This window comes from Colius striatus, chromosome 14 (genome assembly GCF_028858725.1).
Source record: "Colius striatus isolate bColStr4 chromosome 14, bColStr4.1.hap1, whole genome shotgun sequence".
NCBI lineage: Eukaryota > Metazoa > Chordata > Aves > Coliiformes > Coliidae > Colius > Colius striatus.
In genome coordinates, this window is record NC_084772.1 from 18606552 (window position 1) to 18633876 (window position 27325).

At 35.6% G+C, this 27325-nt stretch overlaps 1 protein-coding gene across 2 annotated transcripts in view; it reads left to right on the forward strand.

Moving 5' to 3' along the window:
* CDH13 (cadherin 13) overlaps window positions 1-27325 on the forward strand; it is a 454402-nt gene that overhangs the window by 210649 nt on the left and 216428 nt on the right. For both annotated transcript variants that reach the window (XM_062007637.1, XM_062007636.1), the window contains exon 5: window positions 3952-4104. In XM_062007637.1, the coding sequence (XP_061863621.1) occupies window positions 3952-4104 (153 nt within the window). The remainder of the gene's footprint in view (window positions 1-3951; window positions 4105-27325) is intronic.

A 27325-nucleotide genomic window follows, 5' to 3' on the forward strand; every position in this document is an offset into this window, starting at 1 on the left:
AGTGCTGCTCCAATTCAAGCACAAATGTTAGCATTTGAGTGATTGATTGATTGATTGGCTGGTTTAAGTTTGCAATGAAAGCACAAAGTCTATGAAAGTGGTTGAGAGAAATGTTTCTTAAAGAATGAAATTGGTAAACTAGGATGATACTGTTAAGGACAGATTTGCTGGGGTTGCAGAACTGCAAAGTCTCTCTCTGGGGGTAGTGTGTCTTTTGGTTCTTATTTCTCTTCTTCTCTTGAGCCCACTGACTGACTTCTGTGATAAACCTGTAAAAACAGGGGGATCACATTGCTGAAATGAATTTAGCTGGAAGGGATACATAATGTCAGCTGAAAGATTAGCACTTGGTGAATATGTTTTGGCCATGGTTCAGCAAAAAGCAGACTCTGACAGCTAAGTAACATTCTGTTTTTTAGAAAGTGTCTTTTAGTGCAGCAGAATTGTACAGTGTTTAAGTTTTTGACAAAAAATAAAAGGAAAAAGAAAAAAGCTGTTTTGTTTTGGGTGCTAGATAGGTTTTCCTGACAAGGCTGGTATGGACCACTGCAGTTTTCAATACATGTATTCTCCAGGGTAACCTCGGCATGGGAAAGTGTTGTCAGGTGTGGGGAAGTGAGTAATTTCTAAATCTACATTTAATACTGTCCTTTGGGTCCTGGGTGAGGATAATAGCCTTCAAGAGCCTAAACTTCTGTGGGATGCTCAGCAGGCATCTACTCTTCCTATACTACCTGTTCATGCAATGCCAAGGCCCTTCTGAATGGTGAGGTTGGAACAAGGGTAAAAACAAATAGGAAGAAATTGGAAGGCCAGGTAAAGTGTGCCTGCCTTTTCTATATTCTCAGTAGGTGGGTGCTTGGGTCTTTTCTACCTTAACTGGACCATTTCCTAGGAAAAAACAGTATTTATATGCATCATAGCCACTGCTATGTGGTTCCCAATATTAGAATCTGCACTGAAGTTCCTAGAGCTGTGAATAAATTCCAAAAATAAGTGTTTCTGTCTGGGCTTCAGGTAGTAGTAACTGTCAGAATATCAGTTATGTATTTTTAAAAACACAAAAATTACATCCCAAAATAAGCATTCCAGCAGAAATAATCTGGCCTTGTTTTTTCTCAGAAAGTAAATTGGGACAACATCACTGTGTGAATACATTGTAAGCTAGGAAATATTCCTATAAACAGTGCTTTGTTTATGACAATATTCCGAATAGCAGTCTTGCCAGAGGAGATGTCAGACAATCCTCCTGTTCTTTCTTCCTTGCTCTTGTTGAAGCACTAAACCATATGGCAAATTAAGCCTGATTTTTATTAAACTTTTCATTGTACTGAGCTTGGTGTGAACTGGGAAATGCACTTTCTTTGAACTATGCAGCCATTATATAAGCATCTTAATTAGGAGTTGTTAATGTTCTTCCTTACATTGCTGGGAGTATGTAGCTCCCTCTCGTGGCTAATTAAACATTTTTAAAGAATCGTACTTCTGAAAACTACTTTTTGTGTGACTCTCACAGCTCTTGAACAAATGATGCAGTAGTACACAGAGCATCTCTGACCCAGGATTCTTATTACTATATGGAGCATAAGTCCCTGGGCAGTAGCTAGATGCATAGATGGGTGAATAGATAGCAGAGAAAGGTCTGCACATACTTGCACAAGTTAATGTGACTGCTTCCTGAAGCTTTAAAAAAGCTGAGTGAACAGATTCAGTTATTTAGAAATAACTGTGCTGTCTGGTAACTCTGTTGGTCCTATACATTATATGCTGATGGCTCACAACTAAAGTGGAGATGAGATACAGATGTATCGTTGCTCCAAGGCATACAAATCTTTCAGGTACCACATTAGGATGTCTTGCCATCAAACTCAAGGTTAGAATCTTTGCCAGATTTGGAGTTGAGAGGAATTTTTCCCTCCCATCAGATTTTGAGGGACCCTTATTGTTGTTATGATTGTTACACTCCTACCTTTCTGTCTTGTGTGGATAAGATCTGTGTATAATTATCTGGAAATATTCTGATAAATTCCCTTGCACAGCCCATGATTTGTTTGACTCTCTTCCTGTGGCTTGTTACAGCTGGGGCATTGCACCTATACTACATCTTCAATTTGTGACAAACAAATGTAAGGTTTGATGTCTAGAGTGGAAATGGTTGTTATGTAGATATCTCTGAATTCGACTTTCGTGCTGGCCTGTGGCTGACTTCAGGCCTTTGAAACCACTGTTCTTATATTGGATGGGAAGTTGCACTTATCTTGTAATAAGTCTCAGAAATGAAGGCAGAAGATGATCAATTCATCTTTTCCTTATGAAAGTCAGCAATGGTCATGACAGTGCAAAATCATAGGCATGGCTTTATGTTAAGAAAAACATGTATTTTTAGACTTAATGATTTAGACATTGGTAAAAAATGAATTGAACAGCAGGTAACTTTTCAGTAGGAGTCATTAAGTTTCAATTTCCTCACAAAACCTGATGTTAAAAGTTACTTTGCCCTTTTGTCACCTGCAGTGTTGTCTGCCTCTGTGTTTTTGCATGACATACTCAAAAATAGATGACTAGAAAACTTCAGCCATTAGTGTTTCTGACTTGGAAGGAGGAATTAAAAAAAGGTGAAACAGGTTTTTACTTTGAATTTTCTCCTTCCCTGAAGGGTTCAAGAATTGAAACTTTATCTCTGAAAATGCTGATTTCCTATTTCATAACTTGTGGCATTTTTTTTCTCAATTAAAATAAAGGAATAACAATTATGGAGTTTAGCCAAAATCTCACTGCCCTGTAACCTGCAAACCAGTGTTGCTGAACCCACACCAATAGGGCAACAAACATGTATTTCCTCAGGGACATTATTAAACACCCTGCATATTTATCATCTCAGAATGGGAGCAGGTCCAGGTTTCTAAGGCTACTTTTCCTTTCCTCTTCCTGAACTGTAATTCAGGCTGTGGAAATATTAGTGATAGAAATTTGCTAAAAACAAAAGAACATGGAATAGAAGAGAGAAGGAATGGCTTGGCAAGACTGTCAGCCTTAAAGGGCAAGATTAATTTATAATCCTTCTAGATTCTGGTGTACAAATACAGATTTGCAAAGCCTGTAGCTTATAACAAACACTGTGTAGCTCTGCAAGTTTACATATGCTACTGTCACTAATGTGAAGACAGCCTTGAAATTGGATTTTTAGGGATTTCTTTCTTATGGGAAAATAAGGTAAGGATAGTAACGAGGAGTTTCTAGAAACATATGGTTGTGTGTATATAAAAACACACACATAAATTTGGGAAGTGGAGGAATTCCAACTGTGTGACCAAGCAGCGTTCTGGGCAGGATACCCAGAGATTTTCATGAGGAGTTTTTTCCCTTGGTTTAAAATCCTGGGAATGGAAGAATGTAGAATAGAAGGAAGAGGGGTGTGGGAAATAACCTGAAAGTAGTCTGTTTTGTGATGACTTTACCATAGCTAATAAAAAGGTCTGACTAATTGGAAAATAATGTGTGATGGCTATCTGGTATTGTAAGACTGGTTGTGAAATAAGTATACTTTTTTCCGCTCAATGGAATATATCTTTTTTTCTTCTTACCTTTTTTTTCTAAGGTTGTAGCTGTTTTATACTTTAATTGAAAAAAGAAATGGAATCATATAAAATGTCATTCTAGACACAGAGTGAATGCAGTAGCAATGGGATAATAGAAACTTTAAGTAGTGAAATAGAAGACAGTAAAGATAAGATAGGAACTAACTAAGGACATGAGTGGCTTTTTCAGAGTTTGACAAGAATTGCACAGCATTTTCTAGCTGATTGAAACCATATTTTATGCTTATATATTAGCACAAAACATATTTTGTAGATATATATTATTAAAAGATCAAAACAGCTTATGAAGTTTTAAAATGATTTAAAAAGCTTTTATAATATGACTTGTAAATTCCTGTTTTCTGCCATGTAGGTCATCAGCAGTGAAGGAACAGAGGGAGCAAAGTTTCGGCTCTCTGGTAAGGGAGTAGATCAAGACCCAAAAGGAATTTTCAGAATCAATGAGATCAGTGGGGATGTCTCTGTGACCCGAGTCCTGGATAGAGAAGCAATTGCCAATTATGAGGTGGGTACTCATAGCAACTAGATCTCTTCCTCTGTGTTGAATATGTATTTTTTGAATGTGTATTTGCTCTTGAAAGAACTGCATTTAGTGAACAATAAATTGAGGCTACTATACCATAAAACTTCCAGAAGAAGCTTTAGTCCTTTGGAAATGGAAAATGTGTTTATTTTTACATGCAACCGAAACTCTGCTCTGCTTTGGGCATGAAATTTCTGTCATCTTTCTTTAGTAGAAATATTGTCTGAATGTCATGTATGCATTTGATTTGTGAATATAGAAATTATGTTTGGACAAAAGGAGATCTCTTCAGGAAGCTGCCAGTGAGGTCTTACATGGTTATACTTTTTATATTGTCAAGCTGAAAATGGAATATCCTATTCAGCTCCCTTTTTAGTAACGGATATCTTTCAATAGAGATAAAGAAGATTCTGTTAATATGAATGTGTTAGCAGATACATCTCCGTCAGATGTGTCTCCTACAAAGATTCCACTAAAGATTCCTTTCCTTGTCAATAAATGCTGTTTCTCCCCACTGAAATTCTAAAAATTGATCTCTGAAATCTGTAAAGCTGCCCCACAATGTCTTGAAATGCACAGTATAAACAGAGGATCTGTCAGTTCATGTTTTCTGTCTAGCTCTTGAAACGTGCAGTCACGTGCAGGGTCTGGCCACTTCCATACAGATGAGCAGCAGAATTCCAAATGCTGAGTGGTTAGTATATTTGTATATTGTCACTTCTGTCACAGCATGGAGGACTGAGCTCATGCAGCAGGGAGCATGTGGTGCTCTAGTCCATGGGGTCACAGGCTCTGGTGACAGTTCTGACTGCCATCCCTGACCTGTTTGTTTTGTCTTCTACTGTGTAGTAATCAATACTTGTGCTTTCAGTGCTGTTTCTCTCCTCCTCTGGAAGAGTTTGCCAGTTAGATGACTAGTCACACTTGCTTAAACAGCACTGCTAAAATTTACCATATGTTGGTTTTCAACACTTAAACATCTATTTCTCGTCCGGGTCTACAGTGAAATGTATGTTAACCACTCACACAGGATTTATGGTAGTTACTGCTCTCCTTCTTAAAGGAAAAGCATTGCAATTTCTCTTTTTAACACTGTTCCTTGTCTTCATTTACCAGCTGTTTCTTATTTTATCAGTGGCTTTCCACCTTAATGCTTTCAGTATAAACCTTGAATATTTTTTACTGAAAAATCATAGTAGTGTTTTCAATCTAATGCATCAAACTACAAATGGCCCTCGGATCTGATCTGGCAAAGTATACACTTAAATTAAGACAAAGACATTTCCCTAGAGGAGCCTTTTTGAAGCAATGCTAGTTGTATACAAATGATGCAGTGCAGTAGATTATCCAGAGAAGTATGAACGCATATCCTAATAGGCTGTAGTGCTTTTTAACCTGTTATATAGCACGCTGCTCAGCATGCTCACTGGCTTCCTGTTGTGCAAAATGTGGTTGAAAAGTTCTGCAGGAGAACCCTCAACTTGATTAGTCTGTGTTTGGAAAACAATGGGCTCGATTCAATGAAGATGTATCATGGTGTCAGGAAGGCAGCAGGGTTTTCCCCTTGATTTCCTTGGTACACTGAAAGATGAATTACCTGAAAGAGCCTTAAATTTCTCCCAAAAGCATTTCAAATTTCTGTTTTGTTTGAGCTCTCCCCTACCCAATATTGGTGTCCTGAAAGAAAAAGCTCAAAGCAAAGGGCAAACAAGGAAAGAATAGATCTCCAGGAAAAATTACAAATTATTTGCAAGCCATCATACTATCAAGAATAGAATCACTGGTGGGACAAGGACAAAAAGATGAATTCTATTTGAATTCTTGCAGCTACACAGAGGGCTGCTGTGCATGAGCACTGATTTATTTCCTATGCTGAGTGAATATATACTCAAGGGATAAGAATAAAAAAAAGGGCACAAAACAGAGCTTTGGTGATCACAGTATTTCATAGAGCTTTGTAGTTTTTACCATCCATGTACCTCAAAATGTTTGTCATTAACTAAGAATATTTAAGTTATGATAAAAATGCATTGTTCCATTTATTCATTGGATGCTTTTTGTTACTCTCTTTCTCTTGGAGGAATACTGAAAAACTGTAGGAGTTTTTCTATACATTCACTGCAACAGAAACATGATTAAATTAGAGGACTACTGAATTCTACTCAGACAGCTGTTGATTGAGTCAATGCCCCCTTTCTACTCTTTATTTTTAAATGTTTCATTTTTAGAAAAAGGAAATATTTTAAAATAGAGGGTAAAAATTTGAGGTTTAAGTTCTACCAGTCAATTTGTTGTAGCCCATTTGCATGGCAGTTGTGTTTTCGGATGAGTTCAGACTTTGTTAGCAAAAGAAAATCGAGCTGGCAAGAGGAATGCAAGACATATATTAATGATACTCAGTCCCCATCCTCCCCCCAACCAGACTTACTTTCCTGATTGATTGATGAGTTGATTTTTTTATTAAAGCAGTTATTTTTATTTTAAATAGACAAATAATTGAAATTCCACCAAAACATTAATATTAGGGTGATCAACTGCTATTGTGATTCTATCACCTGCACATTGGAAAATTTGGTGGTTTCTGTTGAGAAAATGAAACTGTACCAGAGGAGGATGAATGAAATTAAATCAGTCATTAGTAATTATTTTTTTTCCTCATGTTTATGTAACTATGCTAATAAAACTGTGTTTACCAGTGGAAGAAGGTAGATGCTTCTGGTGCTTTTGTCCCTGTAACTTTGTGGAGTGTCTCCTAAAGGTCAGAGAATGTCAGTCAACTTCAGTTTTAAACCAAATATATTTATGAAGTGGAGCAGGAGGTTGTAAGGGTGTTATGCCTAGGAAAACCAGACTGGTTTATAAAACTATGTAATAATCCCTTTTTACTTCTGACAAGGTTTGATAAACAGCATCCTGATGGGAATGCTCTGGGTGAGAGCAAACTAGTGGATTTACATTGAATAGTTTTATTTTGGGACTTGCAACAGCCTGTTGATGAAACTACTAAATGATGTTCCGAAGGTGCTTAAGCTGAATATAGGAATACTATGGAATTGCTTCTGGGTTGGTGAGATAAGCAGGTAGCCTAGAGCCTCTGTTTAGTTGGATCAAAAAGTGTTTAATTTTACAAATACACTCTTAAAAATAATGTTTTTGGTTTTCTCTCAAGATTTGAATAAATAAGAGCAGTTGGAAATTTCAGACAATGACAAATCACTTATTTAGTATTGAAAAGCGTAGATGTGTAAAAATAGATGGAAAGAACTCAGTAGGGAGATGTAAGATGGGTTTTCTAGTCCAAATTGGTGAGGTACACACCATCCAAAAATTTCTGATAATGTCTGCAGTTCTGAGTTCATTTGAGATCCATAGTCTTGTTTCGACTCCAGCAGAGCAGAAATATTAGTGGCTTTTCAGAAGCATCTTTTAGGAAAAAAAAAAATGAAGTGCTTTTTAGAAGACCTAAAGGAGTCTAGTGAAATTACAAGACTTGTTCTGTTAGGTGTTGATAAAAGACTAATGAATTGGGAAATAAAGGTTCAAATAGTGAATCGGTGAGGATTGGCCAAAAAATAGTGGTTATGGGTTAATCTGTTAGTTAAAAACACTTAGCTCACTTTCAAAATCTTACATTTACAGAGATGATGTATTCATAGGCAGAATGCTTTCATGTAAGCAAAACCAGAAAAGGTTGTGTGTATTTGATTACCATGGTGAAGATGAGTAAAATCACTGAGTTAAAAAACTATATTTTATTCTTTGCTCAAAGTTAGACAGGCTCAGAAAAAAATGGAACAATATGCCATTAACTTTTGGTTACAAATCCTGAACTTGTATAGACATTTTCTTGTCATTTGTCACTACATGTAATCCCTGCAGTGGTAAAATCCGGTTCTGTAACCTCTTGAGCATGGCTGGCAGAGTACCAACTAGGCACTGTGGGGCTTTCAGTTGCATCTCAGAGATTTAAAGGATGTTGCCATCATTGTTAGGCTTTTTCATAACGGCTTGTCAAGTGTAAATATGTGTGGAAGAGAAATAATCAGAAAATGATCCTTTGCAAACATGAAATGAAGAAGCTTGATAAAACTATTCAGTGACAGTGTGCAAATTAAAGCTGTGACCAAATTTACGTAGGCAATTTGAACTGTTAATGAAGAGTTAGTTTTAATTACTTTTAAAGAGCTTTATTTGCTTTAGAAAATACTTAACAAGCAGAGGTGTGAAATCAGCTTTTTTAATGACAGATCACACTTCTGTGATTGCAACTGGTAGTGACAGACTGAGCTATTTGGAAAACTTATGTTAACAGGACTGAAAAGCAAATTAGGAGTATTTACTCTGTGTAGTGTTGTTTCTGTATGTTGGATAACAAGTAGGTTGAGAAGAGGTTAAAGAATTCAGACCAATCAACAGCAACTAAACCTCTAGTGTGAATTACTTTAGGTTTCATGACACTTATTTATGACTGAGCCAAACGTTTAGGGTAAAGCTGAAACCCTAATGGTCTCTATTTTTGTGTTTAGTATGGATCAAATAATGGAAATGCTTCATAATCATGAGGAAAATTAGCTTGGCCAGATGCCAACGAGTATTTTATGAGAAAGATTTTTCAAGTGTTGAATGCATTTTTGCAGATGCTGAAAATATTACTAAAAGCTAGATGTGAACAGTTGTAATTTATCCTGTACAGAAGAACAATTTTTTCTTCTTTGTAAGTCCATTTTAGTGGGACCACATCCTTTTTGGAATGATTTATGATACTCTGATACTGAACCTCTGCAACACACAGTGTGGAGATATGTAGAAAGCACACAGAAGCATGCTTCTTTTTGAGAAGGAAAACCACAAACCTGCTTTTAACTTCAGTCTGGTCTAAACTGCATTTTAATCTTTTATCTACACTGGTAGAGTTGTCTGCAGTGTAAATCATCTTCTATGTCTTGAGCTGAAACCTGTTGATGCAGAATGTCAGACCTTGATCATCTCACTGAAAAAAAGAAGCCACTCAGCCTTCCATGAGAGATGGGTTTTGGTCTTGTAGAGATATAAATTTCAGTAGAATCTGCTTAATTTAAGGAAAAATAATACACAGAATAAACTTTTTGAAGTACTAGTGCTCCCAAACTGCATCTGTTACATCAAAGAAGTTTGCAATGGTAGTGGAATACAAACTTTCATGGAGGAATCCTGGTTATTTATGAAGGGGAAAAGAAAGACAATTTCACTAAAAAAAATACCAACAAACTATTCAGTGTACAACTGTTGGACAGGATTATTAATAATCTAAAACTTTATGTAAATGAGCTGTAGTTAAATCAACTAATATACAGTTGAAAATTATAGCAGTGAAGATCTCTGTAGGTTGTATTACAGATGTATATGTAGAGGGTTCATGAGACATTTTACTCTTTTTTTTCTTTATATTGATATGTTTCCATACAGATTCCTTAATGTATTCACATGTAGGGGCATCAGGTAAATTCAGAGAGAACTATTTGACGTTTTGACTACTTAAAGAGGAATGAACACTGGCTGAGGGTGTCATTAGGTTGTTGCCTGGCAGCATTATTTGAAATTTAGCTATCTCTACGTGGAGTCTTCAGTGAGCACACTGATGAGAATGTCTATGCAAAAGAGGACAATTTATCACTGTGAATGCTAAAATTAATGAATTGCCATAGGTAGGATCTCGAAAACCATGGGCAGCCCCTTGAAAAAACATTTAATTCCCTCTGCTGTAGCTGCACATGAAAAAACTGCAGGCTGCTCTGAGTCCTGAGGTAGGCGTAGTAATCTTAACCTAGCACCGAGTCTTATGTCTCAGCAGTACCACTCTTGTTTATATAATAGTCACAGACTATAATTTCTATAAACCTATGTTAGCACAGCATAAGGCTTAGCATCAGAAATTGGTCAATTCACAGTTGAAACTGTTATACTTCTATTATTCAATATAGGCGTTTTCATACAGACACAGGAAATCAACTCTACTTTTTTATTAGAATCACTTCTATTCAACAAGTCTCAAATATGCAACTACAGGATAGTCTGCTCTGGAGGTAACATTACTCTGTCATTATACTTTGTTCTGAAACATTCACTGTGGCCAAATGTTTTGGAGCAGTGAAGTTGTTGGTGTGTTAGGTCGATGTAGTGTGCATGTGACTATGCAAGTTGGGTTACAGATAGAGAGCTCCATTAGTTATATAAATCTTATCCCTTAGCAGCACCTTTATCCCAGCCTAACTTCTCAGTATAGCCTGACTGTGCTGCCTGGAATGAATTTAAGGTGTCTGATATGAGGCTCTGTATGTCTTTGTCATTAAGCAGCTGCTGGTGTCTGCAGTTTCCAACAAAGCATTCTATCCATAAAACAGAATACTAGAGAGGACTCTCTGAATCTTATGGAAACTTGTTCTTTGTTTTGACAATACTGTCTTGATACTGAACTTGGTTTCCAACGTGCTTTTTCACAACTTAGCACTGCTTTTACTTGTGTGGGGAGAGAGTGAAGTAAGTGAACGTGTCAAACTAAAAACCCCACTTTTAATCTGAAAACTAAGAGTGATGGATTAGTCAAAATATTGTTGCTTCCAGTTCTTCTGGATTTAGACATAGCAGGATGCTTTTAGGATGCCATCAATTGGAGAGAAATGGCTATTCTTTTTTTTATTAAAGGTAATTAGTATTTCTTCTTTTTCTCACTGAGATTTTGAATGTAAAGATTAACTGTTAGCAGCTATTTCATTATACCTGGAAGCAGAAATGCAACAACAGGTACAAACTCAGTGGAAGCAAAGGTCTAGATCCTTCAATATGATCTGTATGGGAAGAATCCTGAATTGATGGGGAACTTTTTGACATTGATTGTTTACCAAAGTCAAAATCAAGGCGGTCACCTTAACTCTGGACATATATCAAATATTTGAGCATATAAATTTTACAGGGAGTCACATTTCTTAAAAGTATGATTTAAATAATAGCTTGCAGAGCTCGGATATAAATGGGATTTCCAGCTACAGCAAATATCTCTCTTTCTCCCAAGGTTGGTTTATGGAATAAAAAGAAAACCTGACAGGAAATGAAGTTAAAATTCATGTTATTTTTATGTATATTCTCCCATTTTTGTCTTGAGGGAACAAGATATCTATTTTATATAAACTCTCTAATTTACCGTATCTTGTTCATTTTTACTGTAAATAGACTATTCAATACATAGTGTAGATCTTAATGTTATGAGATATCAGCAGGGTACTATCATTCATTTCAGAAGCCACTAGCATCCTCGTATTATTTATGTGGAATGCATACAAAAGGCAACACTTAGTTTTGTTGGAGGGCATATGCTTTATTCTTAGATCTAACTGTGCTTTGACATTCCTGCTGTACAACAGCACTGTCATGTCATTTGTAGGAGGAATAGAGTGAAATTTCATTAAAGGAAAAAATCAGCAATGGTTTGTTTATAACCTATAACTGTCAAGATGAGGTAGTGAGCTTGAATTTCTACACTAAAAATAAAGCAAACTCTGAACAGCAGGCAAAATTAGTATTTTCTCATTGAAGAGTAGGAGGTGGAAATGCACAGTACTAAGAAGTAAAGAAAAATTGGAGTTTACTGAGACATTTGTGTCAGATGACATAAAATTTGGTTTCATGGTTGTTTTGTTTGTTTTTTATGATTATTTTCTGACACCAGAAAATAACACCACTCCTGGAAAGAATAATGATGTATTCAGAAAACAAGAGGAGACTAATAATTTTTGGCATACTGTGCTAATAGTCTGTGAAACTACTTTTGCTATTATGTATTAATTGCATTTTAAGGCACTTAAATGATCCTTCTTCACTCTTTAGCACAATCAGTTTGTTTTTTCTCCTTGCTTATTTGTATTAGGGCAACCCTCAAAATGCCTTGCTGAAGGCTTACTGCTTTAGGTGCAGAATAAATACCTAGGGAGACTCTTTGCCCTTTCCCCAGACCTTTTATTTTGCTGCAGTGAAAAGGAATCTTGCCTTGCAAATACTCTTAATTAGTCTTAGTCTTATGCAGTGCTGGACATGACAGCTGTTTGAGAGACTGCCTCTCTAGCAAAGCCATGTTAGGTCTGAATGGAGGGAAGGAAAAAGAGTAGGTGAGCTCCTATGGCTTAGGTCTGTGCTACCTGTTACTTGTGTATGTCAGGTCAATACAATTTGTCACATTTTCTGTCTGCTGTGTACTTGGATCTGCCCAACTACACTCATGTATGTAAAGGTGGATCTTACAAGATTGGAGGAAGATGGGAACATCTTTTTTTTTTGTTGGTAGTACAAGTCAAAACTTAGGAAGTATTTTTCTGCCAAAATGTTTTAATTGAATTAATTTTGATATATTGTCATTATGCCAACTAACCATGGATTAAGCAGAAACTATTAATTTTGTCTTTATGAATGGTGAGGAAAGTAGTGTTTCACCTCTTATTTGGTATATATATTTTGTGTGGTTTGGTTGTTTTTCTGCACAAATTCTGAGCTTCATGACCCTTTGCATGGGAAAATGTTGCAGTGTGTATTTTGAAATAGAGCACCTTTCCTGTGGCTCAGATCAAAGTCTTGACGATCTTCTGATTTTTTAACACTATTTTAAGCTTTTCCTAGTCCATTAGTACCATTCACAATATAATGCAGAGACTTTTCAAGTTTTGTTGCTCAAATATCCATACCTCTTGTTCCTCCCAATAAAGTTGACTATCTTTTTAGATATTTGGTCAAATTTCAGTTGCTGGAAAGACTTTAGTTTCTATGGCTTTATGGCTAATTCTTCATCTTGGGAACGCAAGTCCATAACAATCTGTATCTTCTTTATTCTAATGAAAACTGAGTTATGGCCTGTAATAACTATTTCTTTTCTTTCTTTTTTTATTTCTTATTTTTTTGAGAGCTAAAGCAATGAATTCATTATATCTTTTTGTCAATAATTTCCTGTCTGTAGCTAGAGGACCTGCTCTCTCCTTTTTGACCTCTTGTTCTTTATGTACCTGAAGAAAATCATATTACCTGTCTTATCTTCTCTTGCAATCCTCTTTTCATTTGCCACATACTCACATCTTTATTTTCCCTTGCACTTTTAACTCCATTCTATAACCTTCCTACTCCCTCTGTCTTTCTTGATGTTTTATGTCATACAGTTACACTTTTCCTACACTCTCTGCATTTCCTTATTCAGGCATATTGACCTGGTTATGCTCTTTATAAATAGCGTTGTTAGGCGTGTGCATAACCATCAGCTACACATAAATCTGTTTTGTTATTGTACAGAACCTTCCCACTGTCTTTGCAAAAGCTGTACTGCTTTATCCATTCTAATCTGCTGGGTTCATGAGTAAATCCCTTTAGAAACCTGTGTTCTGGAAACCCTTGACTTTGGATTACTTACTAGATGACCCTGTTTTATCTTCAGTTTTTTTGAAACAGTCTAGGTAGTTAATATGTGATACTAAGAAATTTCAGTGGAAAATTGAAGGGTTTCTTTTCCATTTAAATGGTTTTTAGACTGTATATCTCTTCCATCAGATTGTGGATATTACTTTAGGAAGTATGTAATTGATGGGAAATTCCTAACATTTAGTTTATTAATAATAATTCTAATACTTAATTCTGTCAACTCTGGAATTATAATGTGCTCAAAAGTGTTCAGCCTCAAAAAGAGAGCTGTATCATAGACCACCTGATATAATAATTAGTTCTGTTACTTCAGAACTGTGCTTTTAATGCTTGATCTCTGTAAAATTATTATAGGATAACGAGCCACAATTTAAGGCTGTATATGCACATGTTTGTGGTAAAACAATTTAACAGGCTTGTAATTTTTCTGCAGAGAGAAGTTTTAATTAATGTGGAGTGTCATGATTTTTTTTTTTCAAGTGATTAAAGAATTTGTATGAAATCAAGAAATGTTCATACTTTAATGGTGCAGTTTGTGGAATCTCTGTTCTTTGTCCATGCTTCTCTAATATCATTAGAGGAAATTAGGCTACAAAATATCTACCATTCATATATTATGGTCCAGCTGAATGTGCAGTTAAGTTTTCTTCAAAATCAAATCTTCCTGTATCTCCTCTTTCTTGCACTGAGGTTTAGGAGCCTTAATATGATGTAGTTGTTTTATAGAGCCTCTGCTATGACATGTTTATTGTTATATATTTTTCCTTATCTATGGAGACTTTGAGGAAAAGTGAGACTATGGACAATGAAGTCTCCATTCTTAAAATGATGATAAAATTTCTGTGCTGTAAAAACAGTTATGTTAATGATTTTTTAAAAGTAATAGACTCCAGGATTCACTTTCCCATTTCATCTTGAAAGCTTTTTGACTGCTATATTTTAAGTCCAACACAAGATTTATCTATTTCTCAGGCGCAGAGATGAGGTAGATGGCTGGTTGTTGGGGGGTGATGGTAAAACTTTGTATTTTGATTGTGAAAATGAAATTAAAGCCCTTTGTGGGTTGTCTCACCCCCACCCTGAAATATATCAACTTGTCTCCCTGCTACCACACTGATGGCAATTAGCTATTCTTGTCATGGGTATAGCTAGCAGCAGGGGAAACTAGACCTACGTTAACAAATTGACTGATGCTGCAGAAGCATAAATAGAATCCAGTTTCTTCTTGCATCACAGGTGAACTCTGTAGTGTTGAAAATAAATTAAATGTAAGAAAAGGCTGATAACACTTACCAATGAAACAATAAGAGACTGATTTATATACTTATCCACTTCAAAAAAATATAGCTGCCCTTCAGTCTGTTGCATATATGTGTGTGTGCAGGTTGCTTTTCTGCTATACTTTGATTAAATACCTACAAATATGTCCAAAAGTATGTGTCGGTGCATAAACACAAATGTATGATATCATAAACCTTAACATAACCTAACAGATTTATATACAACTACTTTATCTGTTCCACTCAAATCTCACTTCTATTGCAATCAAATGGAAATCTTATTTCCATGCTTGACAGCATGAAATCGCTAGTGCACTGTCATTATTTCTTAATTACAGTATTTCTAAGTTATTTGTGGAGACTTCAGACACGCTGAGCCTTAGGGATCCTACTCCTACCATTTGAAATGCTACTGGTCCCAAGAACTAAACATACCTCAGAGCCCCAAAACATGTCTAAGTGTTTGAGTGATAGATAAAATTCCTTTTATTCTGGCTTCTGGGCTATTTTTTTTGATCCAAGTCTTATGAAATTTCCAGTTCTTTTTGGCAGTGAAATATTTATCTTGTTAAAATGAAAATATGACAGGACTCGATAAGTGGAACTTCAAGAAAACCAGTAATTATAGCAAAACTAAAAAATGTGAAAGTTGGCAACGCCACTCAGTGCAAGCAGAGCTGTGAGACTCTACTTTTCCCTTTATTAGTCTTTTGTGGTGAAGACATTAACAGCAACAGATGATTCTTTGGTGTTCCCATTTTTACTTCTTTAGATTTTTTCAAGACATAATAGCAAATGAATGAGAGAAGTGTAGGGGCCTAGAGTTATAAATATATAGAGAGTCTTGTGTGAAGAGTCTTCTAATATTATGGAAAGTGTACTTGGCATCATTTTCTTAACAACTAAATGATATATTGCTGTATTTGTCCTGGTTTACTCAAGTCATTACTAATTATTTCTTATTTAGACATTTTCCTTAAAATGAAGTTATATTTATGTGAATGTCTTGACTTTTTTCTCAAAATTTTCAAGTAGCTCATTAACAAGAGATGGGACTTCAAGATTTTTCAACAGCTAATTTGTTTATATTTGTTCAGATTTGCTGTATGTTCAGCATCATGTGACAAATCTTTTTATTTCGAGGTGCTGTGTTGTAGTTTTTCTTCAGAGGATAAAAATAGGTCTCAGTATCTACTGGCAAAAAATTTGTTATGCAGGTGTGTAACTGGAAGTTGACAGGACAGATACATTAACTGTAGTTAATGCTTTTGAAGTTAACCACAAAGGACATTTTTTCTGAGACCATTTCTATTGCATTCGGAACATTTTGTCTAAACTACTAGCAGCAGGAGCAGGGTCTAGTAAATGTTCAGCTTCTGTCTCTCCTGAAGTCCAACACTAAAATGTAGAAGACTGTAAAACAGTCCAGTTGGGACTGAAGGCTTCTGAGTGGGAAAGTGTAAAATATTGGAGAATGTGATATGGAGCCAGACAACCCCCGTCTAAAACTGTTATATGCATGAGACACTTGGAGAAAGATTAATTATAGCATCTCCTATCTTTCGTCACTAGCACAGTGTTACACAGTGAACCCTGCTATGGACTTGGATTTGCAGTTTGAGTTTGCAACACAGAGATAGTTAATCTTTGCAGAATTCCTCCCAACGTCTGCTAAGATATATTCTTAATATTTATTTTACATAATGGTAATTTGGATATGTGGATGCAGTGAGGTGAAGATGCCTTTTATCTATTTAAGACTCTGTTATTATGTGTATTTATTAAATGTATTATGTACACATCATATGCAGGTGATGTGAATATGATGACAGATTTCATTTGTGGATAGGAACAAATAAAGCAATGTACTGCTGTTATATTTCCGGGAGTATTAGAAGATATAATGGAGTTAAATAACAGGATTATGATTTACTACTTAGAAATAACTAAGAGGGAGGAAAATCGTGACAGTTTTAAACTATTAATTTTTCTTGTTATCTGAAACAATTTGTAAAAAAAGTCCATTTTTCCCTTGCTGCTGGGGACACCTAGTGGAGAGGTCAAAAACGAGTAAAGTTGGGCTGAAAAGAACAGATCTTGTCTAAATACTGTGCAACTTTATGGTATTTCACACTTTCCCCTCTAAAAACGAAAGAAACCCTTTGATATGTAAGAATATACTGTTAAGCTATTTTATATGAGCTGGTTTCCCCATGACCAGTTTGACAGTTGTTCCCCACTAGATACAGAGGTTGAGTTTTGTTCAGTGGTCTTGGGATTCACAGGTCAGAAGGTCTGATTCCTAGAAAATGAAGTTTTGCCTCAGAGAGGGCTGAAAGCTGTCCCAGTCAAAAATCTAGAGCTTCCAATAGAGATTTGGAGAAAAAAACAACAATTTTTGGTACTTGTCAGCCTAAGGTGTTTCCCAGTTCAAGTTTTGGCATGTGAAAATTGGTGCTGTGTATTTGCTATGCTCTGCAGGGTTTATCTAATGACACTGACCTTATTGAATTGTGGATCTACTGTACATGAAACCAGCAAATTAAAGCACAATCTGCTATGTTTATGGGCTTTAAGAGCCAGCTAACTAATTCTCTAACCATGTAATTTACTTGTCGCTCAGCTTTGCAGAACGCATGTGGTGCTACAAAAGCAGGAGAAGTGTAACTACATTTTTAATCTTTAATATCTTAACAGTGCATCAATTTGGAAAACACACTGCATTTCACCAGGTTTTAAATTGCAAAACTACCATTCACTATTAATTTTAAGGAAGTATGTCATCTAATGAAACCAATATTCAGCTCTTGTTAAACTTATTTCCAATGTATTTATTAAAGAAAATGCTTTAAAGAAATTGAGGTGTTTGAGGATATGCATTTAATTTCACTCCATTTCTTTATTAGTAGCTTTGATCAATGCTGTGCTTACTACTTCTGCCACATGCTTTGAACTTGTAGATGCAAGTGTATAAATAATTTCCCATGTCAATTCTTGACTGATCTATCCAGGTTGAAATATGAAAAGCGAGTTGCCACCTAAATTTTAGTGAGTGGGATTAGTGGATTGATTAGTTGAATTCTGAAGTAAAATTGCAATTAAAGGCAAAATTGTATCTCTTAGGCTTTAAGTCATTTCCCCAAAGAAAGCAGTCAGATTGCAAGCTTTTGACAAAGGTTTGTATTGTGAAAAAAACCTTTGTCAAAATCTTTTCTGTTTGTAAATCAGCCTCTAAGAACAGTAGCATTTAGTAAGAAAAAAGGTGTGGCATATTTTTTGCAGTTTTTCAGCTTACAGAGAAATTCCATCAATTTTTGAGAATACTGAAGATGCAATTCAGAGAAAATAATTACAACTAAATGCCATCAGTAGCATGTAATGATTGTTTCACAATAGATTTGCTGAAAGTATTTAAAATGACAGCGTGGGCATTGTATATTCAGTTGCAATCAGTATTTACAGTGTATTGATATATGCTTTGCTGTAGCAGTCTCAGGGCATACTTCAGGCATACACATTTGCATTTGAGACTTAACCAGAACCTTCCCTAATGACAGATAAAATGCCAAGAGTTTTATGAGTTTGTTTATTCCCAATACTGGCAGCATTTTGCTTGCCTGTTCTAAGGTTTCCACCTTTCTTCCTTCTTTACATTTTGTTCTGGGGTTTGTTAGCATATTCATGAATGCCACTCTGAACGTTTCATCACTCTTATCTCCATCATTTCTGCTTTTCAGGCCATATATGTGATTGTCCAATGTTATTGGAAATGCACAGATCCTGACCTTTTCATCACAGTGGTTCTTGCAAAATATGCACATTTTAATCACCTTACCATGCAGGTATCAAGAGCACATTCTAATCCCCAAAGAAGTAATTGTAGTGATTTAGTAGATGCTACACCTCATATAGCATCGGTAGTGACTCAAAGCTGCACCCATGTTGAAGGATCCTTTGCTCCTGCTGATCCTGTCACTCGGATTACGTGAGAAGCTAACGTGCTGATATTAGCTACTCAATTTTAATTTCTGCTATTCAGCACCATAAATTATAGTATTGTATGACAAACGTGAAAGGTATGATTTGAACCAATTATGCATTCTGCTGCATATCCCAAAACTTTTGAGAAGCATATAATTATGGTAAGTCATATCCACCGGGTCAATTTCCTTTCATCTTTTCATAAAGAACACTAGGACAGAAGCATGAAGCTTCTGAGTATCATTTTAAGCTAGACTTACTAAAGCTGCTTATTAATGAGAAAGCTTGCCTTTACATAACACAAAACTTGTCCTATGTGAGTAGCATGGAGAATTTCCCAGCTTCTGCACAGGCTATTTGTTTTATCCTAAACAGGAATTAAATGGAGGAATTAGGGTGTTAGGAGAGGAAGCCAGAGTTTCTTTATAAATTGGAGTTGAAAAGTATCATTTTCAATATACAAAAACCCCTCAGCATTTAGTAACTCTACTGCCCATTGATTTCACTTGGTGTTAGATTTTTAGATATAAAGAAGCTCTTAATACAAGGTTTAGCTCTTTAAAAGATGTGCTAGACTATCTTCCAAGTTATTCTGTATGACTTTGTGTATTTTTCTGGTTAAATATGCAGGGAAGTAAATGCTTATTTTTTTCACCTTGTGAAGATAGCGTTTCAGTTGTTCCTTGTGTTACATTTGGTTACATCTCTTTTTTTTCCCAACAGTTGTTAGGGAATTCATAGGACTTAAACATTTTCTTAAAGGTATTGAGATTGGTTTTCTTTATTTGTGCTGTCACCTTAATCTCATAGATTTGCTGCTTAACGTCAGATACCAGTGCACTTACTAGTAGTAAATGCTGACTTATTCTGTGACTAACACCAAGTAGTCTATCATGCACTTGTTGCTCAACAGTGATGATCTCAGCCATGAAGTGATAGGTAGTGGTGTTTTAATATCTGTCTTTGGGGTAGCATAATTGCATCAACAGTCTGATGCTGAAGTAAGGTTAATCTTTTTCTAACTGCTTCCCATTGAGACTGCAATATGCTAACACAAACCTCAATAATTTCAGTAAGGCTGTTCACAAGGTGGGATTGAAATTCTAATATGAAGAGGACATGAAATAAACCATTCAAAGTAAACTCTGCTAAGAAGAAATAACTTATTGTGTTGAATGTGCTCCTTGCTCATAGACATTTCTTTTTCTACATGTATTGTGGTATTTCTTTACTGTATAATAATTTGCATTATTGATGAGCAAGTAAGTAGAAAAAATGCAAAATTTGGGATGTAAAAATGGGATTTCAAGATTTTCAGGGCTTTTCTATATGGGAATGGTTACAGGATGTACAGTACTGTAAAGAATTTGGCTAGGCACATTTGAAATCTGCATAGCTCTGACAGACACACTTGCTCAGGAAACTAAGTTCTGGTGTTATGTCTCAGATACATACAACACATGAGGTGCCAGGTCCAATTAACAGTCTGATGGTGGTAAATCCATTATCCTTGCAAAGAGAGTCCACCATCAGGAGACATTAATTCAATGTGACACCAACTGGGGTGTTTATATACAGCTAATTGCAATGTCAGACATTCTGCTCTAATTGAGTTTAATTGTGGCAAAATTGGAGTTAATTAAAAGTTAATGGTATAGAGCACATCATGTTGTTATAAACTACGAGTACATGTTTCATATCCATATTATTGTTATTTAAATGGTACTTTCAATTACTATGCCTCATATTGCACTTTGGAGATGCACTGTAATTGTTTTCACATCACTGAAAGTTTTTGTTCAGAGTAGACATGTAGAAATGTATTTATTTTTAAGTTGGTTCATTGTATCACAAAGTAAATGTCACATGTAGTGTTTCCTGCTGCCTTGCTAAGGAAAAGATTGACTTTATGAGTGTGCTACTAAAATAGAAGAAAATTCTAGCTCACTTTAAGACAAGGATACCTTTTTTTCTACATTATCCATCATATTTTGATAAGGAAATCTCAGTTTCCTCATCTTCCATGAATCCATCTTTTTGTAATTCTGTCTTATTTCTGGTTATTTTGTCAGCATCTGTTCAGAAGAATATCGTTTCTGTGGGATCTTCCCTGGGCTGTCTTCACCTTTTTCTGTCTCCAATTACAGATACACTGACAGCTCCATCTCTGCCCTGACCTCTCTCTTGCTGCAGTTTTATATCCAAACCTTTCTGTTGACATTTCTTTCTGGATGTCTTGCTGACAATTCAGAAATAATCGTTGTATCTTCCCTCTTTTCTGTCCACGTCCAAGCCTTCAAGATCTTCCTCCTTTATAACTATGAAATGACTTGCACCTTGCATATCTAAATCCTTGTCTTCTTAGTCCTAAACTCTCTTCCAGCTTTTTGCAGCACAAACCCCTTGTAACCCTATTCATTGTCATGAAGCTGCTACTACCTCTGCTACCAAATATTTACATCATACTCTCAAGAGTGTTCTACTCATCATATTTCTTCCCATTGAATTAAACTCAAGACATTCATGTATTGAAACTATCAATAGTTCAACCTTCAACTCTGAGTCTTTTAGCCATCACTCATCTTTGCTTCTCACATGAATACTTGTTTTGGAAACACACCAGACCCACTTGTTTTGTCATGACTTACACTGGAATTGTGCTCTGTGTGTGGTGTGAAGTACAAAATGCTTTTGCTGTTTCTTTAATACATGCAGAAGACCAAAGTTGATATTGGACTCCATTAGTCTAAATCTTATCTTCTAATGCATTCTTCAATATTTATTAAGACAAACTCTCAAACAAAGCATACAGTTTTTACTTCAGAGGAAAACTTATCTAGAATGGCCTAATATATGTTGATGTCAACAAAAAAGCCTTTTGTAAGATATTAGGAATTACCAATGTGTTTTGTGAGGAAGCCCAGTAGTGTTTGTTTTCAGAGACACCAGATGTAAATGTTGTTATTTGGAGGAAAGATAATATAAATTTTGCTCTTTCCCAGCTTGTGTATTGGATCAATACCAGCATTTTGTCCTGTAGAATAACAAAGATTTTTTTGAAGATTGATTCAAGGTCAAACACCATGATTATCATTCTAGTATTGGCAATGGGACACTTCATGAAGCTTTAAGTCAATAGATAGCCACTTGCTCACAAGTTACTCCTACTGCAGAAAGGATGGTGTCAGTCTGATACCAGATGGTCACCAAGAAACCAGTTGGTTAAGCTCTCCACTGTTCCCACTGCTGAACTTCTCATTTTAATTCTAGTTTTGTTCTTTATTGCCTGGTGCACTTTTATGCAACATGAAACACTCAGGAACATCTAATGTTACACAGTCAGCTTCTAATGCAATTAATCTTTCTGTGTTTTTCTACCTCAACACACTATTTTCCTTTTCCTGATTATGCCCAGTCTCTCTCTGATGTTAACAGAAATGATGTGTATCTAGGGAAGGATGAATGCTGTTGACCTCAGGCTGAACAGTTGATGGTAGTTAGCACAACAGGGGGCATGGAGATGTGACCTAGTACCTTCAAAAAATGAAATATTTCCCTTTGTTGGAAATTAGTCTGAGCTTCCCTTTATCCATACAGTCTCTTGTAGAGTTTCCATAGTTTAGGCGTTTGGCTGACATGAAATGTAACAACTGCCTTATTTTACCCTTTGATTAAGAATGCTTTTAAATCTGATGAAGGACTGGTTTGAAATTCAGCATCCCCATTTTGATAAACCTATAGAACCACGACCATGTATTTGTGATTAAAACATAGGATCTTTTGCATTCAATGAGAAAGCTCTGAGTTTATTTTGTCAACCAAGAAGGTGCCAAGTTTTCTAGCTTACTTACTGATTAAAAGAGTCCATAGTTTTAGATGGAAGAAAAGTATGATTTATACTGTTGAAATACTAAAAATACATACCTTCACCTTGAAAAGCTTAAGGAACTTTGAATTAAAGCTAATAAAAATAGTCCTGTTATTCTGTGTCCCAGAAGTTTTCCAAATTGTTCTTTTCTACAACAGTGAGGTGGTTGCATATAGATGAGAGTGTGAGCTGGTTAGGATTTTGTTTGCTTCCTCGCGTGTTTAGAACTGTTCAAATGCAACAGATGCAATGATATGAAATGTTTCTTTTCAAGAACCGTGGTTCCAGGTCCAAATCAGGCATTTTGATATCATCACGTTAAGGCGAGACAGATAAATGTCTAAATAAACAGATGAAGAAATAATGTTGTATTTTAAAAGGCTCTTTATTCTGAGAAAATGATGCAATAAACTTATTGCTTTTCATCAGTTTTAAGTAGACAAATGCTTTCTCTCATTATCTTTACCTAGTATGGGCCAGCAGTCCTTTACTGTCTGGAGCTAAGTAGCTGGAAAAAGACAGAGTGTTTCAGTAACAGCATAGTCCCTTAAAACAATTCCAATGACAAGCAATTTGGCATTGCAGCTGCCTAACAGATTTTTGTCTTCTGGAATATTTTGCATTAATCTTTTTGCTAAAGTAAACTGTTTTCCCCATGGAAATTAATTAGCATGGTAGCAGCAATTTTAATTTTCAGAAAACACCAGTGAGATATACAACTGGTTCTTTAGACACTGTCACACAGCAGGGAAATAATCTAAAATAAGCATCAGGAAAAAGTCTGATAACAAATATTCTTGCAGATTTCCCTAAAGCTGAAACGTCCTTTTGTTGTATAGTTTTGCTTATCTGGAAAAATTGACCCAAGGAAGTGAGTGAAGAGCAAGGTGAAAAAGCTGTCATAGTTCAAAAAGTTATAGGGAGATTCTCCTCCTCCCGGTACTAAAAGTGGACATGGTGGGCAGAATGTAGATCTGTATTCAAATCTTTTTGTTTAATTTCTCACAACTGGCAGATGTGGTTTAGGGTTTTGTTCTTGTGGTAGGGTTTGATTATTTATTTATTTACTTGTGGAGAGATGTTTTACTGAGTCATAGGTGTGTCTAATATAAGAGTTTGTCAAGTTCCAAATATTTTCTGTATGCTCAATTCAAAGTAGGACAGTTTTACTTTAGATCTCTGGACGATGCTGAATCCAGTATGTAGAGTAATGAAAACACTGATCTTCTCTGTAGAGTGAGTTGATGTCTAAATGCGAATAGATGCATCTTTAAAGCCTCATTGGAAGGTGAGAGGCTTGATTTTGTTGCATCTGCATTAGATTTTGAATAAAGCCCATTCTAATTTATGCTCTATGACTCTCCATGTATTTGAAATTGTTCTTTAGGTGTGTGGAACAACCAACTTCTATAAGCCCCAATATGTGAACTATCTCTTGGGAATAATGCATGCTTTCTTCTGGATTCTAATGTCTTCTGAGGGAACAGCCAGTGAAAATTGTGTCTTTAATATGCTTCTTGTAAACAAGTAATGTATATATGTATATATTAGGACCAGTATATACAAGCAGCCAACCTGCAGTAGGAATAAATTAGCCACTGTGGAAGAGAAGTGGAGCTTTCCACTCAGTATTTGCAAGCATCTCTAATATTGTCAAAAAAATCTCCATTACAAGTTCACTTTCAATTTCTTAGAACATTTGGATAAGATGTGTGAGATTGCTTTAAGCTCAATAAACAATTGAAAAGGAAATATTTTATGATTGTTGAGGATTTGAATTAGATTAGTGAGAATCTGTAGGAAAAATGCATCTAAGAAAAGAAATTTCTGTTGTTGGCAGTAAAATTAATGCTGCAAATATCTTGTGTTAAGCACAGCAGCAGTGCTGGAATCCAGTAGAGACTGCTGAAATGGAAATTTTGTGATCACATTATGAAGCTTGTGGGAAACCTAAGGAAAATGACAATGATAATAGAAAAAAAATTTGGTGATGCTTGGAAATCCTCAGATTTGAAATTATACTGATGATACCATGCAACTTAATACCCAGTCTTGCAGGGAGGAATAAATTACTAATGCTTTTGTTTACATACAAGAGGTGGTGGTAAAAAAAAATACACTAAATACATTAGAGGCACAGAAAGCTGTCCCAATTTAATGCCAGTTACAATAGAGCGTATGTTCTAGAATTCTTCCTCTAAAATTTAGTTCAGCTTTGACTTCAATAATGAATCATAATGGAAAATGAATGTCTTTAACATGCCATTTCCAGAAAAATACCAAAGAATCTGGCTAGAAAGAAAGACATGTCCAGAGATTCTGAGTGATGTTGAAAATAGATGTTTTATTAGATAAAGGGAAGTTTTAACTACCTTGTCATCCATTACAACGTTGTAGAATATTAACATGACTTTGTATAATACTATAAATGGAAGTAGCTGTCAAAAAGATGGCATAATAGACTACCAAAATATAACATGTAATGAAATATACCATTCTGCTTTTATTAATGAAAAAATGGAAATGCTTTACAGTGTTTGAAGTGAAACTCTGTCATCCTAAACTAGCTGTACTAATGGTTTGGAGTGTTTTTTTCATCTCTCTTCCCTCACCTCAGAACTTGATCATGTTATTTTCATTTATTTGGTTATAAAAGTTTTCTCTTATATTTTTGTATCATTTTTTTGCAAGTGTAATTCTCTTGTGCTTTTGCAGTGAACTAGATATTGCCATGCTCTTCATTTCTCTGTATTCCAGAATATTCATTTATTGCATTTCCTGGCTTCAAATTCTGCCCAAGTGTGATTGTTACCAGAATAGTTTCTTGTCAGGAGGAAAGAAGAATGAAAGCAGATGGGATGTGAAATATACTTAGCTGCTATGGGCTCAGAAAAACTTGAAAAAAGTTTTGTAAATTAAATCCCCAGCTCTTTGATGCTAAAATTAAATCAGGTGGTTTACAATAAGCTTAAAGTAATATCCAAGCTGCCAATAAATCCTGTATGGGAAGATCTTCAGTGAACTTTAAGAGAATGAGCCAATTTCTTGACTTACATCTGATGAAGCACCGTGGCATAAGAAGCAATTGCTAAGAAATTCCCATGTTTTGCCATCTGCTTCCACCAAGCAGTGAGTTTCCTTTTCACTACACTTTGGGACTCCATGAAATCCTGATGTTTTCCAGCTACCTCACCTCTACCTTCCTGTTACAGAAACTGTAACAGAATAAGTTTAACAAGTTTGGTTTGTTTTCGTTTGTCTGTTGTAGTAACTTGTTTTTTTTAATTGGGTAGAAAGGCAGTGAATCCTCCTATGGATCATTTATGTCTCAGATTGGGAGAGAGACTAATAGTCTCAGTAATGTCAAGTGGCTCCTGCTGTGACAGCTAACCATCAAGATCCCGTGGCTTAGGAAATAGTCTTTTTCCTCTTGTCTGCTTTTTGCATTCTCATTTAGTTGTAGTCTCAGCCACAGCAAATCTCTCCTTGTAATCTTGTGTGTCATTATTCACTCAGAAGAAATATACATCAGCATGAAAACAAAATTGCCTTTTTGAAATTGGTTTGGATTGTTATGTTTTTTAGTCCAAACCATTCCAAGTCTTTTATAAGACATTTACTAATACAAATTGAGCTGAACTTAGATGTTTTATTTGTCTGTGGTCTCAAAGGAGTAACAATAAAGGATAGATGAAAGATTTTTTGAGAGTATACGTTATGTTGGTTTTGCATAGTCATGTCAAACCTGGCAACAGTTAACACTGGTTTTCTCCTGAACTCTGCTGGAATGGTGTAATATATGGATTTGGTAAAGTACACTTAAAAACAAAGATTTTCCTTAGAAGTTCATTTTTAGTATGGAAAGAATTACATAAAGAGTGTGTGCGTTGTTTTCCATTTAACAGAACAGATTTTCTCCTTCCTTCTGTAATTGCCAGAAGAAAATGATAATCCTTGGTTCTTAGACATTTCTACCACTTAGATTTTTCTGCCACTAGCAAAAAGTTTTTGCAGCAATCTCTTCCTATGCAAATCGAGTACACCCAAGTGATGGCAACATTATTTCCCAATGCTGACAAGTTTAAAATATTGCTATCTTCTGCTTCTATTTTACGTGTCAGAGTTTATTTGAAAAATTAAACACTTTCTGGGATCAAAAAGCCTTAGTTTTGGTCCAAACAGGATAAGAAAAAGTGGTCCTTGAGGAATCTTGAAGTAGGAATAGACAGTAACATTTCTGAATACTCTTTCTTCTTGGTTAAATATTTACAAAACCAAAAATTCATTTCCCCATTCTGCCCAATAAAACCCGTCCAAGACACCTGTACAACCTTTCATAGGGCACAGTTTTTCACCCTTGGGGAACTGACTTTTAATGTCATTGATAGATTGAAGTGCATTTACCTTTTGAAAGCAGAGGGTAGACTCTAAGTGTCCTGATCAACAATTTTACCACTGAATTAATATCATAGCATTAACAGAAGATGTCAAAGGAAACTGATCTGGGACATTTTTCCTGCACACACTTCAAAACTAATCTACAGTTGACACGTGATGTCTCTTTAGCAGCACCTTCTGCAGAACGTTAGATATTCTTTGAAGATATGATGTTCTTTGGTCAGAGATTATGTACTGATGCTTTCTC